The sequence below is a fragment of the Balaenoptera musculus genome, chromosome 10 (assembly GCF_009873245.2).
Source record: "Balaenoptera musculus isolate JJ_BM4_2016_0621 chromosome 10, mBalMus1.pri.v3, whole genome shotgun sequence".
Classification (NCBI taxonomy): Eukaryota; Metazoa; Chordata; class Mammalia; order Artiodactyla; family Balaenopteridae; genus Balaenoptera; species Balaenoptera musculus.
This window is the reverse complement of record NC_045794.1, coordinates 33,034,196-33,049,587: the sequence shown is the minus strand read 5'-3', so window position 1 is coordinate 33,049,587 and position 15,392 is coordinate 33,034,196. Positions and strand designations below refer to the sequence as shown.

The window sequence follows — 15,392 nt, the reverse complement described above, 5'->3', positions numbered from 1 at the left end:
TACTTCCTTAAAAAACAACAAAAAAAAGAAGAACACCTTCACACCTCAGCCCGCCACCTCACTAAAAACCCGCTCTCACTGAAGTCACCTCTGACCTCGGAATTGTTCTTTGAACCCTAACGTGCTTTCTTGTTACCACTTCCTCTTGCTTCCCTTCGACTCTGTCCGTCTCTGGCTCTTGTCGTCTCAAGGTTTCGTTCCCGCTGCCTCTGGACTCCTCTCTAGTCCTAACTCCTTAGGACTCTGCTCCCTGGATAGGCGCAGGATCGCCTGTTTAACCGATATCTTCATTCCAGAGCTGTTTTCTGAGCTCCCGGACTGCGTTTCCAGCTGCACGGTGGTGATTTTCGCCTTGCTGACTTGGTCTGGCTCCTCACACCGCCCCTCATCTGGGTTTCGTGTCTTGGCTCATGATGGACTTCCCACACGTCCGTCAGCCTGCAGTGACTTTTCCTGCCCGTCTCCTTTCATGCTGTTGCTCCTGCCGGCCTCTTCCTTTCTGTCCCTTAACTACCATGGAATCACTTCTTATCCCGCCACTGTGACCTCCCTTCCGTGCCCACCGCTTCTCCCTTCTCTGTATCCTCCTAGTTACTGTACCTGCTGCATCTGTTGTGGTTGTGAACCATTACCCACTTCTGGAGTGTTGACTTCGGAGACGGACACCACGTGGTGTTCATTATTTAAGCCCCATTCTTTGGCAAGGTGCTTGGCAAGCAGTAAATGACTAGTAATTTTCCCCAGCAGTTTCAGACGAGGTTAGATGTTTGTGTAGTGAGCCCAGTCAGCAACCTTGATTGTTTTCTGTTTCAGCAATTACCATGCTTTCTGATTAAATCTTTTAAAAATCCATCTTTTCACAACAGCTGTAAATTGTGACGTTAGGATTGTGGCTTTCTTGTTTATCCCCAGTGTCTAGCAGGTGAAAGGAGTTCAAATATTCATTAAAAAGAATGGATATCACTTATGTTCTAAAAATTATACAGATTTAAGCCTGTACCAGCATTGTGTGAGTGTACTGGTGTCACCGTAACCTTAACATTCATTATTGGGAGTTATAATTTTACCACTTATTAGAGTAAAATGATAGCTTATTATTGATTTATATTCATTGATTGTTTCTTGAATATATTTCTGCATTTATTTGGCTTTTTAAATTTTTGTTTGTATTTTCTGTATTGATATTTACCTATTGAACTTTTAATGCTTATTTTATGAACTCTTAGAATAATATGTTCTACCTTTGCCATTGATTACAAATATTTTCCTTATTTTTTCATTTTTTAATTGTAGTTTTCTTTTCATTATGTAGTCTCTTAATTTTAATATTATTATGTGACTTGAGCTTTTAAAATATTTAATCTTTCTCTCTATGATGGGAATGGATTTTCAGTTCATAGTCTGTGTATTTGCTACCTGAACTGTTATCTTGAGTGGTCCCATGCTAGTTTTAAGAGGTATATTTTTACAGACTCTTTTAAATTATATTCTAAAAATTAATACTTACAAAATGTTGAATTTTTAGAGTTTTTTTAATGCTTTGCATAAAACCTTGCAGAGTTTTTTTTAAGTATTGTATTTTTGTCCCCAAAGTGATTTATATACAACCTTTAAAGTAGTTTTACCTTAGTCTGTTAATTCACCACAACTCTTTTTTTTATAGTAAGAGGAAAAACTTTTTCTTAAGAGCTACACATTAAGGAAATTATCATTAGTGTTTCTGAATATAGTTTTCCAATTTTGTTCAACTGCAAGTTTTTAAAGATAAGTTCGTGGCAGTTATTTTTTAGTTTGGGGAGATTGTTATCAAATTTAATCTGTTTACTTTGAGTCTGTGTACTTAATTATAATGCTAATTCCTAGTCTAAATATTATTATATGTTTTCTTTTATGGAGAAAACACTAATTGAATTATAGGCTAGAAGAACACACTAGAAGCTTTTGATGCTAAATTTTGATTAAAAAATTTTTAATTTTGATTTAAAATTTTTAATGTTTAAATTAAATTAAATTTAATTAAATGTATTAAATTAAATTAAATTAAATGTTTTAATTTTTAATGTTTAAATTTTGATGCTGTCTAAAAAAAGAAGAATTATTATTCCTTTATAACAGAAATGTTACTTAAAATAAGTCTATTCTTAAGGCTTATAAGTCTGTTTACAGTATTTATATTAGAATTTTTATCTAAAACGTTGTGTTAACTTTTTTTTCTGGATTCCTCCTCTCAGCTTTTTACTTTGATAAGTTTTCAAATCTACAGAGGTTTTAAGAATAGCATAGTGAGCCACTGCATACCTTTCACTAGATATTTACCTATTAGTAAGATTTTGCCACTTTTTGGCTGAACTGTTTGAGCGACAGCCTAAATATTCAGCATGTATTGCCTAAGAACAGGGATATTCTCCAGTACCAACATAACAAAATTGGCACTTTCAAGTTATTTAACACTGACAGAATGTTATATTTATATATATTCATATTTCCTTATTTTCCTATTAATGAACTTTGTATCTTTTCTTCCCCATTCAGAACCCAGTCAAGGAACAAATGCATTCAGTTATTAAATCTATTTAGTCTTCTTTTTTCTAGAACAATTCCCAGACATTTTTTTGAGGGGGGGACAGGGCAGGGAGGTGTGATGGTTGGTGTCTTTCTTTCATGACATGATATTTTTGTTTTGTTTTGCAGAATGTTCCTTTATTTGGATTTGCCTGTCTCCTTAGGATTAGATTCAGGATCTTTGGCAGGAATACTGCGCAGGAGATCTTGTGCTCTTTGGGCGTTCTATGGGGAGGCATGCGGTGGCAGACAGTTAACATGATTGGTTGGTTGAGCCCCTGGTTAAGGTGGCGGTGTCTCATTTCTACACCGTAACAGTATCTTTATCCCCTTTGTAATGTGTGGGGATAATACCTTGATACTCTGTGGTTTTAGCATCCATTAATTATTCTTGGTCAAATCATCTATTGCAATAGTGAATGCAAAATAGTGTTTTTTGTAATTCTGTCATTCCTTCTACATTTATTGGTTGGGATTCATCTTTAAAGGAGGGTTCCCCCTCCGCCTTACTCTTTATTTAGTATCATTTTGGACTCACTGATTCAGTTTTTTAATAGAATGTGTTACCATTCATTGCTGTCACAATTCTAGTCTGTGCTCAGGCTATGCCAGATTTAGTCATGGGGACCCTCAGGTGTTACCTTTGAATTATCTGAAGCATTTCTTCTAATCATATATCTGTAGAAAAGTAGGTATGACTTTAAAATGTCCTTTCTGGATAACATTTCTTTAAATCCACAGGGACTTCCTCTTATTCACACTGTGATTAACATATAGCATATTTTTGTAGATCCTGACAATATTAACACCATTCAGTTGGGACCAAAATTACTTGCATGGCTACTTCCCGACAACTTCTTCGAAGGTTTTAGTTATCCCGTCCTCCAGTGTAAAAGCTTACTTTAGATTTCTTCCAGTTGCAGTTACTTCCTGTTCCCGGGTCTAGGGACAGGGTCATGAGCAGAGACATCTTTAAAATATGTTTTGTCTTGTCAGTTTAGCTGTTGGAGTCTGTACTGTATATAATGCTTTTGCTAAAAAGGGACACATAACAGAAAAACAAATGCAATATAGTTGCAAGTACTACTACTTTCATAGAAGTTGGTGGAAGGAGTGCTAGCAGTGTGATTAGAACAAGCCTTTCCGCAGTGTCTGAGAGCAGGAGTCCCTGGGACTGACCTTCGAAGGACTTTTTTTTCCTTGAAGAACATTTGACTTACTTCTCTTGAGAAGGTTTATCATACTTCTGTATGTAGAGAGTTCTGTGCCAAACAGCACATGACTGTTATGGCTCACTCTTTAAATCTCTAGGCTTTTAGCTTTGGGGCAGGATCTAGTTATGGCCAGTTAAGCAATCTGAGCCCATTATAGATTCTCAAATCTTGGTGCTTTAATGAGGGTCTTTATACCCTCACGAGGAACAGGACCTGGAGGCATTTATCAGAAAGCTGAGACAATGGAGAGCTCTGTGAGATTGTTGTGTGTCTTGATTGCCTTCTCTTTTACTTGTGTCATTGTGGCTTCCACTGCTTTGAGGTGAACTGGGTTCATGTCCCCTTGTTTAGGTTTAGAAAGTGTAGATGGTCTCCCCTCTGATAGGCTTCCAAGGTTATAAACTGAGGGGCTCAACAGAAACGAGGGGAATGGATAGAGGGTGCAGACAAGGAAGCAGGCACTGCTTCTTTCTAATTCCTGTCAGTGGAAAAGAACAGAGCTTTCAAAAGACCTAAGCTTATGCTGTACCTTATGAGTGAAAGAGGTAGCACAGCAGGTGAGTGGTGAAAGGCTAAACTCTGGTAACCCTGTAACAGAAGATGCCTGGATAGCTGGGTAGCCATGTGCAAAATTATGCAGTTGTCCCCTCCTCAAACCACTCATAAAAACCAGTTCCTGGTAGATTGATCTAAATTTTAAAGGCAAAGTATGTACCTGATGTTATATCTTAATTTAATGATAATCTTAATAACTTGATGAAGAATGAAATATCACCACCGCTTCTTGAATAGTAAATATTCCCCTTCCAAGAACACCACTTTTTATGTGACTTCTCCATTTAATACCATTAACAAAGTGGTGTGATAATGTTTAACTTCATGAATTATCCAGGGAAGGTTTCTTTTTCTTAAAAGCAGTGTTGTTGTTTGTTTTTAAAGAACCTCATCTTTAGAATAATTGGCCCATTATTCTGAATAAAGGGTAGGTTATCAAGGTATTGGGTTTCAGCCTCCCAGTTGAGGGATCAGGGAAGGAAATGACTCCTGTGTTTTCTAGGAGATAAGTATTCATGCTGAAGAGCCTTTCTGCTCCTCTGCTGAAGGCTGACAGTTACCAGTAATTGTGTAGGTAAGAGATGTCCCATGTAATAGAAGTGAACCCATTTCCAGGCCTCAGGAACTCAGACCAGAAAAGCGTCAGTTTCAACTGCTGTCTTAAATGTCTCTGGGCCCTTGGCAAACAAGCTTGTTAATATGACTGAATAGATCTATAGTAAAAGCAGGAGCACGTTATATATATTCAGACTTAATTTTTTATCCTATGAATGATAAATAATTCCAAATGTTTAATGTTAAAACATTAAGTTATATGAATTTGATATTCAGGTGTGTTTTATATAGTCAATTGTTTGTATTTAATGTTATTTAGCATCATTTTCTGTTTTCTCATATCCTGGTCAGTTGAGGGACTACCCATGAGCAAGACCAAGATTTTCCTCAGGAAACAGTTCTCGGTCCACTCTGACACGTGGACACATGAATACTCAAGGTTCCAAAGTCCTGTGCTAAGGAACATAGCTACGATAATTTTAGCTTATAAATTTAAGAAAAATGATTAATCACCCATCCCTGCTACTACAAAATCTCAGTGATGGATACATACAGCTATTAACGTTAAACAGTATTATTTCTAATCCCCTTATACATTTTACAGAAAGGATCTCTGTAACTAAAAATTGAGTTAAAGTCAAATTTGTATGTTTTTCGTTTCAGAATGTTTGTACTTCATAATACTTTAATGTGCTACTAGTTTGTTTTATGTTGTCTTCCACTCCTACATACCTTTAGCTGTCAGTTCCAAAAAGATTATTTTATGTCCTAATTACAGATGAGGTCTTTATTTCATACTGTGAATGTTAATTGTTTAATAACAGTGCAGTCACACATAAGTAGTTCTGTTCCTTGTATGATGGTGGAGTGTTACTGGTTCAGTGGTAAGGTGCTTGCACTGACGCTCTGTGTTACAGGTAGGGTCTGACATAGCCAAGGCTGATACCTGGAGTTCAGGAATCTTTCCTTCCTTCCAAAATATTGTGCTACTAGCGTTTGACTAGGATTTTTAGACCACCTCAGAAATTTTTACTTCTCACTGATTACTTGATAAGTGGGATCGCACAGTAAAAAAAAAAAAAAAACTTATGTGAAGGAAACTTCTTGTAATCAGCATGGTTGAAGATTGGATATAATACTGAAATATTTGTGGGTGAATTTATATCTGGGTTTGCTTCACAATGATCTGTTGGTTAGTGGAAGGGGCTGTGGGGATGGGTTTTAGAGGAAATAAGAATACCTTTGAATGGATAATTGTTGCAGCTGAGAGATGGGTACATGGAGATTTACTGTTGTATTGTCTCTACTTTGGTGTGTTTGAGATTTTTTTTTTAAGTAAAATAGTTAAAAATTAAATGGAAGACCTTCAAATCAGTGCTGCTCCCTTTCTCAAGTGGGGGTTTCCTTGAGAGAATTAAGCCCTAATGTCCTACAGCATCCAGAGTGAGTAGTGAATTAACTTCTCTCCCGTGCATCCAGAATGATGCTAGTTATGTACCATTCTCGGGGGAATGCGGAAGTGGTCATTTTTTGTGTTTTGTGGTTCCTGGTGAGGAACATTAGCTGAGAAAGGCTGGTTGAGGGTATAGATATATATAGGATTGATTCAACATTGTACTGTTTTGTAATTTGATGTGTCTTTGCTTTTTAAATAGAAGGTTCAAACTTCAGTTTGTTTTTTGTTTTTTTTTTTTCAATTGAACTATAGTTGATTTACAGTGTTGTGCTGGATTCTGGTGTACAACAAAGTGATTCAGTTATATATATATTCTCTTTCATATTCTTTTTCATTATGGTTTATTACAGGATATTGAATATAGTTCCCTCTGCTGTACAGTAGGACCTTGTTGTTCAAACTTCAGTCTTTGAACACAGTCAGAATACCATGTCGTTAACATGTCACCCTGTACTAACACTGTTGGAAAATGTGGTTTTCTTTTCTATCAGGTATAGTCTGAAAATGCAGCCCGTTGAGAGAGTGCACCTAGCCGTAGTTGCCTGTGGGGAAAGACTGGAAGAAACTCTAACCATGTTGAAGTCAGCACTTATCTTCAGCATCAAACCTCTTCAGTTCCATATTTTTGCTGAAGATCAACTGCATGATAGTTTTAAAGGCATAGTAAGTATTTGAGACTTAGTCAAGCCTGTATAGTTGAATATTTAATGGTATATATAGTAAAATGTTGTTGAACAAAAATATGTATTCTGCAGCTCTGCCCTCTAAGAGTGGGGACTGTTCCCTGCTGCCACTTCCATCTGCGCTTCCAGATCTAGGGTGTAAGAGGAAGACTTGTTTTTGAAAAGGAGTTAGGCTACTTAGAGTCCTTTGCCAAGCATGGAGGTTTTATTTTACTGACTATAGTTCCAGGATGTTTTGACTGAGAAGTCCTACTTCTTAATTGTGTTCCCATCCTCGGCTTGAGAGTGCCTTAATCAGGGTGTGCACAAAGGTTTTAATTCTGTTTTGAGTAGAGGGAACTCTTAATCGACAATATGGAGGGAAGTAGCTTCTTGCTCTGGTAAGAAAGTTTCTTATTTTGGTTTTGTATTAGTTACAGTCAGTTTGGCTGTAACGGCAGAAAACCCAAAATAACAGTGGCTTAAACAAGATAGAAGTTTATTTCTCTCTTATATAAAAGTAGGCAGTCTGTGGCATATGGCAGTGCCATGTCTTCAGGGATTCTGGTTTTTTCTCTCTTGTGGCTGAGCCATCTTTAACATAAAGCTTCTACCTCATGAACCAAGATGGCTACTCAAGCTCCAGCCATCACACTCATATTCTAGCCAACATGAGGGAGGAAGGAGTGAAGAAGGGGGTTCTCCTCCTCCTTTCTAAGGAAACTTTCTAGAAGTTGCACATGACATTCCTGCCAGTATCTCATTGGTCTCAACTTAGTCACGTGACCATATCTAGTTGTTTGTGTGGGTTGACAATATACCCTTTTAATCAGGACCGCCACATAACCTTAACAAAAAAAATTATTCCTATGCAAGAAGAGAACAGATAAATATAGGAGGGAGAACATATACGAAGAAGAAAATTCACCTGAAATCTCATTACCTTGTGTTCTGAGATTGTGGTGAAGATGATAATGATTATCCCTGCACTATCTCTGTCTATCTCTCTATCTACACTCAATTAAGCTTTCAAACTGATTTGGATTTTTTTGCTTGATCTATGTAGGAAAAACGTATTCAATGTTTTTTCAGGTTAAATTAGTTCATTTTGCATATTAAGTGAAAAACACTACTTGTGACCTCAAGTCTTTTAGTTTTCTGCTAAAACCTTTGATTCCAAGAGGCATAGAGCTTTACTTACTGTTTTACAAGGAATGAAATTAGAACATTCTCTAACACCATACACAAAAATAAACTCAAAATGGATTGAAGACCTAAATGTAAGACCAGAAACCATAAAATTCCTAGAAGAAATCATAGGCAAAACACTCTTTGACATAAATCATAGCACTATTTTTTTGGATCTGTCTCCTGAAGCGCAAAGGAAATAAAAGTAAAAATAAACAAATGGGACCTAATTAAACTTAAAAGCTTTTGCACAGCGAAGGAAACCATTGACAAAACGAAAGGACAACCTACTGAATGAGAGAAATATTTGCAAATGATGTGACTAATAAGGGGTTAATGTTCCAAAGTACATAAACAGCTCCTACAACTCACCATCAAAAACAACAAACAACCTGATTAAAAAATGGGCAGAAGAACTGAATAGACGGTTCTCCAAGGAGGACATGCAGATGGACAACAAGCACGTGAAGAGATGCTCAACGTTGCTCATTAATCATCAGGGAAATGCAAATCAAAACCACAGTGAGATCTCACCTCCCACCGGTCATAATGGCTCTCTGTCATCACAAAGACCACAAAGAAGAAATATTAGGATGTGGAGAAAAGGGAATCCTTATATGCTGTTGGTGGGCATGTAAATTGGTGCAGACACTGTCAAAAACAGTATGGAGGTTTCTCAAAAAATTAAAAATAGAACTACCATATGACTCAGCAATCCACTCCTGGGTATATATTTGAAAAAAATAAAAACACTCATTAGAAAAGATACATGCACCCCAATGTTCATAGCAGCATTGTTTACAATTGCTAAGATACGGAAGCAACCTAAGTGTCCATCAACAGATGAATGGATAAACAAGAGGTGGTATATATATATATGTATATATATATATATATATATATATACACATATATATATATATACAATGGAATACTTCTCAGCCGTAAAAAAGAATGAAAATTTTGCCATTTGCAGCAACATGGATGGACTTGGAGGGCATTGTGCTAAGTGAAATAAGTCAGATGGAGAAAAAAAAATACTGTATAATATCACTTATATGTGGAATCTACAAATTACAACAAACTAGTGAATATAACAAAAAAGAAACAGACTCACAGTTAACAGAGAACAAACTAGTGGTTACCAGTGGGGAGAGGGAAAGGAGGAGGGGCAATATTGGGGTAGGAGATTAAGAGGTACAAACTATTGTGTATAAAATAAGCTACAGGATATATTTTACATCACAGTGTATCCTGTAGATAGTGTGGGAATGTAACCAATATTTTATAATAGCTATAAATGGAGTGTAACCTTTAAAAATTGTGCACCTGTACCTTACACCTGTAACGTATATAGTATTGTACATCAGCTGTACTTCAATTAAAAAAACACCCAGAAGAAAAGCTTTACTTACTGTTTTAAAATATTTCTAGTCTCTGTACTTGTGATATGTGCTTTTGTGATCTTAATCTTATTATCTGGATTGTTTCCTAAAATATTAACTGAGGAATTAATCTCATCCTAACAGTTCAGAGAATAGTAAGAGATTGCTACCAACTGTGGAAACCTTTGAAAATGTAATATAAAAGTAAAATAAATTTATTGCTTCATCTTATATGCGGCTTCTGTGTTGTCTTCAAATCTGGCTGAGTTATTGCTTGTATAATATATACTATATTTTTAAACTTAGTTTTTCTTTAACTATCATGGTTAACTCTGAGACTGTTTGGTTTTGCTTTTGATGAAGGAGAATCAAATATTTGTGGAATGTGCTTTTACTGCAGAAAAGATGATTAGATATTAGAATTTTAAAAATGACTAAGATTTCATTTTGAAGTTGGTATTGAAAGGATCTTCTTTTAAAATTATTTATTTATTTATTTACTTATTTTTAGCTCTGTCGGGTCTTAGTTGCGGCACATGGGATCTTTCGTTATGGCGCCTGGGCTCTTCGTTGGAGCGTGTGGGCTTCTCTCCAGTTACGGCACGCAGGCTCGAGAGTGCGTGGGCTCTGTAGTTGTGAAGCGAAGTCCCTTGAAAGGATCTTTAAGTGATTTATAAGTCACGCAAGGAAAATAAAATACTAGTGTTTGAAACTAATTAACAGAGACATCAAAACAGTGTGTTGGAAGTAAAGCTATTCCCTTAAGCTATGTTGGAAGGCATTGATTTTGTGTGTGTGTGTGTGTGTGTGTGTGTGTGTGTGTGAGAGAGAGAGAGAGAGGGAGAGAAAGAAGGAAAGAAAGAGGTAGGAATTAATGTTTTTAAAATTGCCTTGAACAGGGACTTCCCTGGTGGTCCAGTGGTTAAGAATCCGCCTTCCAATGAAGGGGATGTGGGTTCGATTCCTGGTCAGGGAACTAAGATCCCACATGCCGCGGGGCAACTAAGCCCTTGCACCGCAACTACTGAGCCCGCGCACCACAGCTAGAGAGCCTGCATGCTGCAACTACAGAGCCCATGCACTCTGGAGCCCATGCGCCACAAGTAGAGAGCCCACACTGTCTGGAGCCTGTGTGCCACAAATAGCTCACACGCCACAACTACTGAGCCCATGCACTCGAGCCCACACGCCACAAGTAGAGAGCCCGAGCGCCACAATGAAAGATCCTGTGTGCCGCAACTAAGACCCGATGCAACTGAAAATAAATTTAAAAAATAAAATAAAAATAAAACAATAAAAAATAGATATGTGTTGAGCATTTAAAAAAATTTAAAAAAATAAAAATTACTTGAACACAGACATAATTCAAAATGTGATCATCTTCAGCCTGTTATATAAAATGCTTAGTTTTTTCTTCCCGCAGAAATTGTGAATGCTCTGTAGGAAATTTAAATCAATCAATCAATCAATTCTGTTTAAGCAGCAGTGATAGGTAATACTTAAACTGAATTTGAAGCAATTCAGTGTCCTGAAATGCATTCAGGATACTAAAGAGTAAACGTGTTCATTATAGATTTTCAGATCAGAAAATCAGATTTTGCTTTTTGTAATGATTTTTTAAAAAAAATCAGCACTGGGTATGTATTTATCAAAATATTTTACTACCAGGAATATCTGTGGACATTGAAACTATATAGATAAATATTTTCTAATCAGTTTTTCACATTGGTCTGACTTGGATTGTAAATATTTTCTGTTATACATACTGTGGTAAAAAAATTAGTGCTTAATTTTTCTGAGTTTAACTTGTTTAGGGATTGAGAGGATTTATACATCAGGTCAAGCTGATGGAGGTGAACAGTTTGTAAGGCTCTTTCCACTTTGGTTTTGTGGTTGATATCCTTATAACTTCAGTTGTCCCTCAGATCTTTACGGTGGAGTCTTTCTAGCATATTGGAATGACTTTAAGATTTTGAATGAAAACAAAATGGTGGGAAAGAAGAATCTAACTTTCTCTTAAGTGTGTATGACATACAATGTATAACATCTTAAATTTTAGCTTTTGAAAAATAATCTGTTGGTTTATGATTTTGCAGAGGAAGTGAAACAAATCTAAACTGAGTTCTTTTATTTTTTATTTGTTTTTTTATTTTAGCTTAACAGCTGGTCATTTCTACAAACATTTAATTATTCATTATACCCGATAACTTTTCCAAGTGAAAATGCAGCAGAATGGAAAAAGCTCTTTAAACCGTGTGCTTCCCAGAGATTGTTCTTGCCAGTAAGTTTTTTCTCCAGTGTTTTTTTTGTTTGCATGTTGCTTTTACACACACAAGTTAATGAAGAGTTCCACATAAATCAGTTAAATAAACACACATGTATGATTTTCCCTTTGAACATTAGAAGAAAAACAAACTTCCCATAGAACAAATAAAAGCTACAATAAAAAACCTCTGTTAAAAACGAAAAATGTAAATAATTTCTGTTGAAATACTATTTCTTACATTTTAATTTATTCAGTTGCTATAAACTGTTTCATCTCTAAGAAGGAGTTAGAGGTCGTCAGGTCTTAATGGAGCCACATCTTTGCCAGGAGGAATGCAGTGGCAGGATCACCTGCCAGTTGCAGACTGCATTTATAATTTGGGAAGTGAAGTAGATCATTAGATAATCATTTCTGTCTTAACAGCAAGCCAGTTCACCTTTTCTAGCTGATATTTTAACACAGACACAAAATTTGAGGCACGTGAACTCGAAGGGAAATGGGAACCATTTATTCAATGGGGCTGTTCTTTGGTGGTGGTCTCTGGTGATAAACCCTGATTATTTTTTTAATCTGAAAATACTCAGGGACTTCCCTGGCGGTCCAGTGGTTGGGACTCTGAGCTTCTGCTGCAGGGGGCACGGGTTTGATCTGTGGTCAGGAACTAAGATCCTGCAAGCCGCATGGTGTGGCCAAAAAAGAAAAAAAAAATTAAAAATAAATAAAAATATTCAGAAGCAAGCTTACCTCTTCCATTTTGAATTGAATTCACTGATAGTTTAAAAATTCTCAGTAGTTGTTAGAACCACTGTAATGTTTAAAATAGTTACGGTAGTTGGAAATATTGAATTTAAGAAGCTCACAAGTTTCTGGAAGGTATATGAATTACTGGGAAGAAACTTAAGTTACTTGTTATTATTAAGTGGATTAAGGCAATTCTTAGCATATGAAGAATAGAGTTTATCAAATCCAGGATGTCAGTTAAGATTTAAAATTAAGTTACATTTTGATAGCTGAGTCTGCCTAACCAGTAGCTTTATTGCTGAGCATAAAAAATCTGGATCCTAGGATATCTTTCTCATTATGTGCTTCCATTGTAAGAAGCACACAAATAAGGGATTAAAGGGAAAAAGCCTAAGAAGTTTTAGGTACTTCATGTAGGCCTTGAATTTTAAAAATTAAAAAAAAATCTTATGTTGAATCATTGCAATGTTACATCATTTAATTAATAGTTTGAGTGCCTCTATTCTACCAAGTATCTGTAATGAAGTGCTGGGTATATAGGAATGAATGAGACAGACAGATGTCTTGTTTTCATAGAGCCTGTTGTCTGATGTGGGAGGCTGACGTTAAACAAGCACATTATGACATTAAATAAACACAGATATGTCACTGAAAGACGATGAAAGAAGCATGAGGTTACAGCCATTGCTCTTCTGTTTTATTCTACATTATTAACAAGTTCAATTGTTGATGTCGTGATAGGAAATTTGCCAGATCATTTAATGATGTAATCTGGTTAAATTCCTAAATGGAATTTGAATACTAAAATTAAATACTTGAAGCCTGTCAAATTGTCCTCGTACTTTATTCTTACTTCTGCATCTTTTTAACTAGATAGTAAGTAAATTGATTCTTCATTTTTCTAAGTAAAATCCTTTTTTTTACTAAGTTTCTCCTCTAAGATAGATGGATTAAAAGAGCCAATGTAAGCTCTGCCAACTCCTTATTCCCCCAAAAGGAACCATAGAAAAATACTGACGTGGTTATTATTTAACCTCATGTATGATCTCCAGTTGGCGGTGGTTCCCAGCAGTAACCCTGGAGCTTCCTGTAGTGTCTTCCTAGACTGCTCACAATACAAAAGTCTGTAAACACACATTTGTCTCATGGTACAGAAGCAAAATGTTGATATAAAAACAATTTCCCTCACTCTTGGCCCCCCCAAAAGAGAGAGAGGAACAGACATCCACATATGTACATACCCTTTTAATTGTTGTCTTTGAACAAGTGACACTTCCCTACTCAGGCTCTGTAGTCAACTGTCAGATATTTTTCCCCAGCCTGATACTAAATCAGTGGGGGGAGGGAGTGATTTCAGCTTCGTAACTGCTCACCTTCGTAACTGCAGGAGGAGGTAGCAGCTTTGAAAAGGAGCAGAATGAAGATCAAGCTCTTATCCTCGTTGTATTCTTAACTAAAAACCTTTAGGTTAACCTAATCATTGAGTCTTACTAATACACTGGGATAGGCAATACATTTAAATTCACAGGAGTCACATTCTAAAGTATATGGGTAAGGCAGAAATAAAAACTTACCCTTGAAAATTCCTATAAGAGACACATGTTGGAGGTTTAACGTCTCTCGGAAAGTGACATAGCGAGTCTTCCAAGACAAGTCTTGTCTTCGCCCTTGCTATGTAAGTGCACATTTTCTTTGATTTGTTGGGAGATAGTAAGCTCAGAAATAAGAGCATGGACTCTGGAGTTAGGTGGTCTGGATTTCAATTTCGGCTCTACCATTTGCTAGCTGAGCCCAGAGTGAGGTAAAGGTGCTGGCCATTAGTGTTACAGGCTGAGGGGACAAGTTGAGAAGATCTTCACTTGTACTGATTAATTTCTGTATTTATCTAAGGAAATTAAGATTCAATATGTCAGTTCACCAAAGCTAATGTTATTTTCCATTATGAAAAACATTTCCACCCTAGTCTTTGAGGATACTGCTTTTATTTTTTCTTCCAATTTTTAGTATTGAGTTTTTCTTCTGATTTGTTTTTATAGCTTTTCTTCTCTAAAAGTTAATTAAAAAGATTAGCAGACTATCTATATATGCTCTTGTAAAAAATGACAGACTTGGGAAAAACTACTTTTAAAAATTAATGTCAATTAGTTTCTCTCTTAGGTATTTTTTAAATAATGAAAGCCTCTTTCATGTTTTATATTAAATAGAGTTGTAGTTAATGATTCAAATATCTTTCCCCACAGTTAATCCTGAAAGAAGTTGACTCACTATTGTATGTCGACACTGATATCCTTTTTTTACGGCCTGTTGATGATATTTGGTCTTTACTAAAGAAATTTAATTCCACACAAATTGCTGCAATGGCACCAGAACATGAAGAGCCTCGAATAGGCTGGTATAATCGCTTTGCCAGACATCCATACTATGGAAAAACTGGAGTGAACTCTGGAGTTATGTTGATGAACATGACCAGAATGAGAAGGAAGTATTTCAAGGTAAGTCACCGATCCAGGTTAACTTATCTCTCTTTTCCCTCCGTATTGTTTGGTTTCCAATTTAATTTTGCTTTATTAAAAACTAGATCGCGAGCTATTCAGAATTTTTCCACCTATCTAGAATAATTGAAGAAAAGTGTGTTCTTAGTATTCTGTTTATTAGAGCATGACAGTAGGTCAGAGCGGATGGTGTTACAATGAAGTAACAGTGCAGCAAGTGTGAACATCACCTTCCTAGATTGGTATTCCAGGCAGGAGTTGTCATTTGGTAGTTGTGCAGCCTCATAATACTTGAATCTAAAGTGTGGTACGTCTT

At 36.2% G+C, this 15,392-nt stretch overlaps 1 protein-coding gene across 3 annotated transcripts in view; it reads left to right on the top strand.

Annotated features, from left to right (window-relative positions):
* The window catches only part of GXYLT1 (glucoside xylosyltransferase 1), a 51,094-nt gene that overhangs the window by 16,090 nt on the left and 19,612 nt on the right, over positions 1–15,392 (top strand). For all 3 annotated transcript variants that reach the window (XM_036866826.1, XM_036866828.1, XM_036866827.1), the window contains 3 exons: positions 6,834–7,005; positions 11,733–11,858; positions 14,825–15,076. In XM_036866826.1, coding sequence (XP_036722721.1) covers positions 6,834–7,005; positions 11,733–11,858; positions 14,825–15,076 — 550 coding nt within the window. The remainder of the gene's footprint in view (positions 1–6,833; positions 7,006–11,732; positions 11,859–14,824; positions 15,077–15,392) is intronic.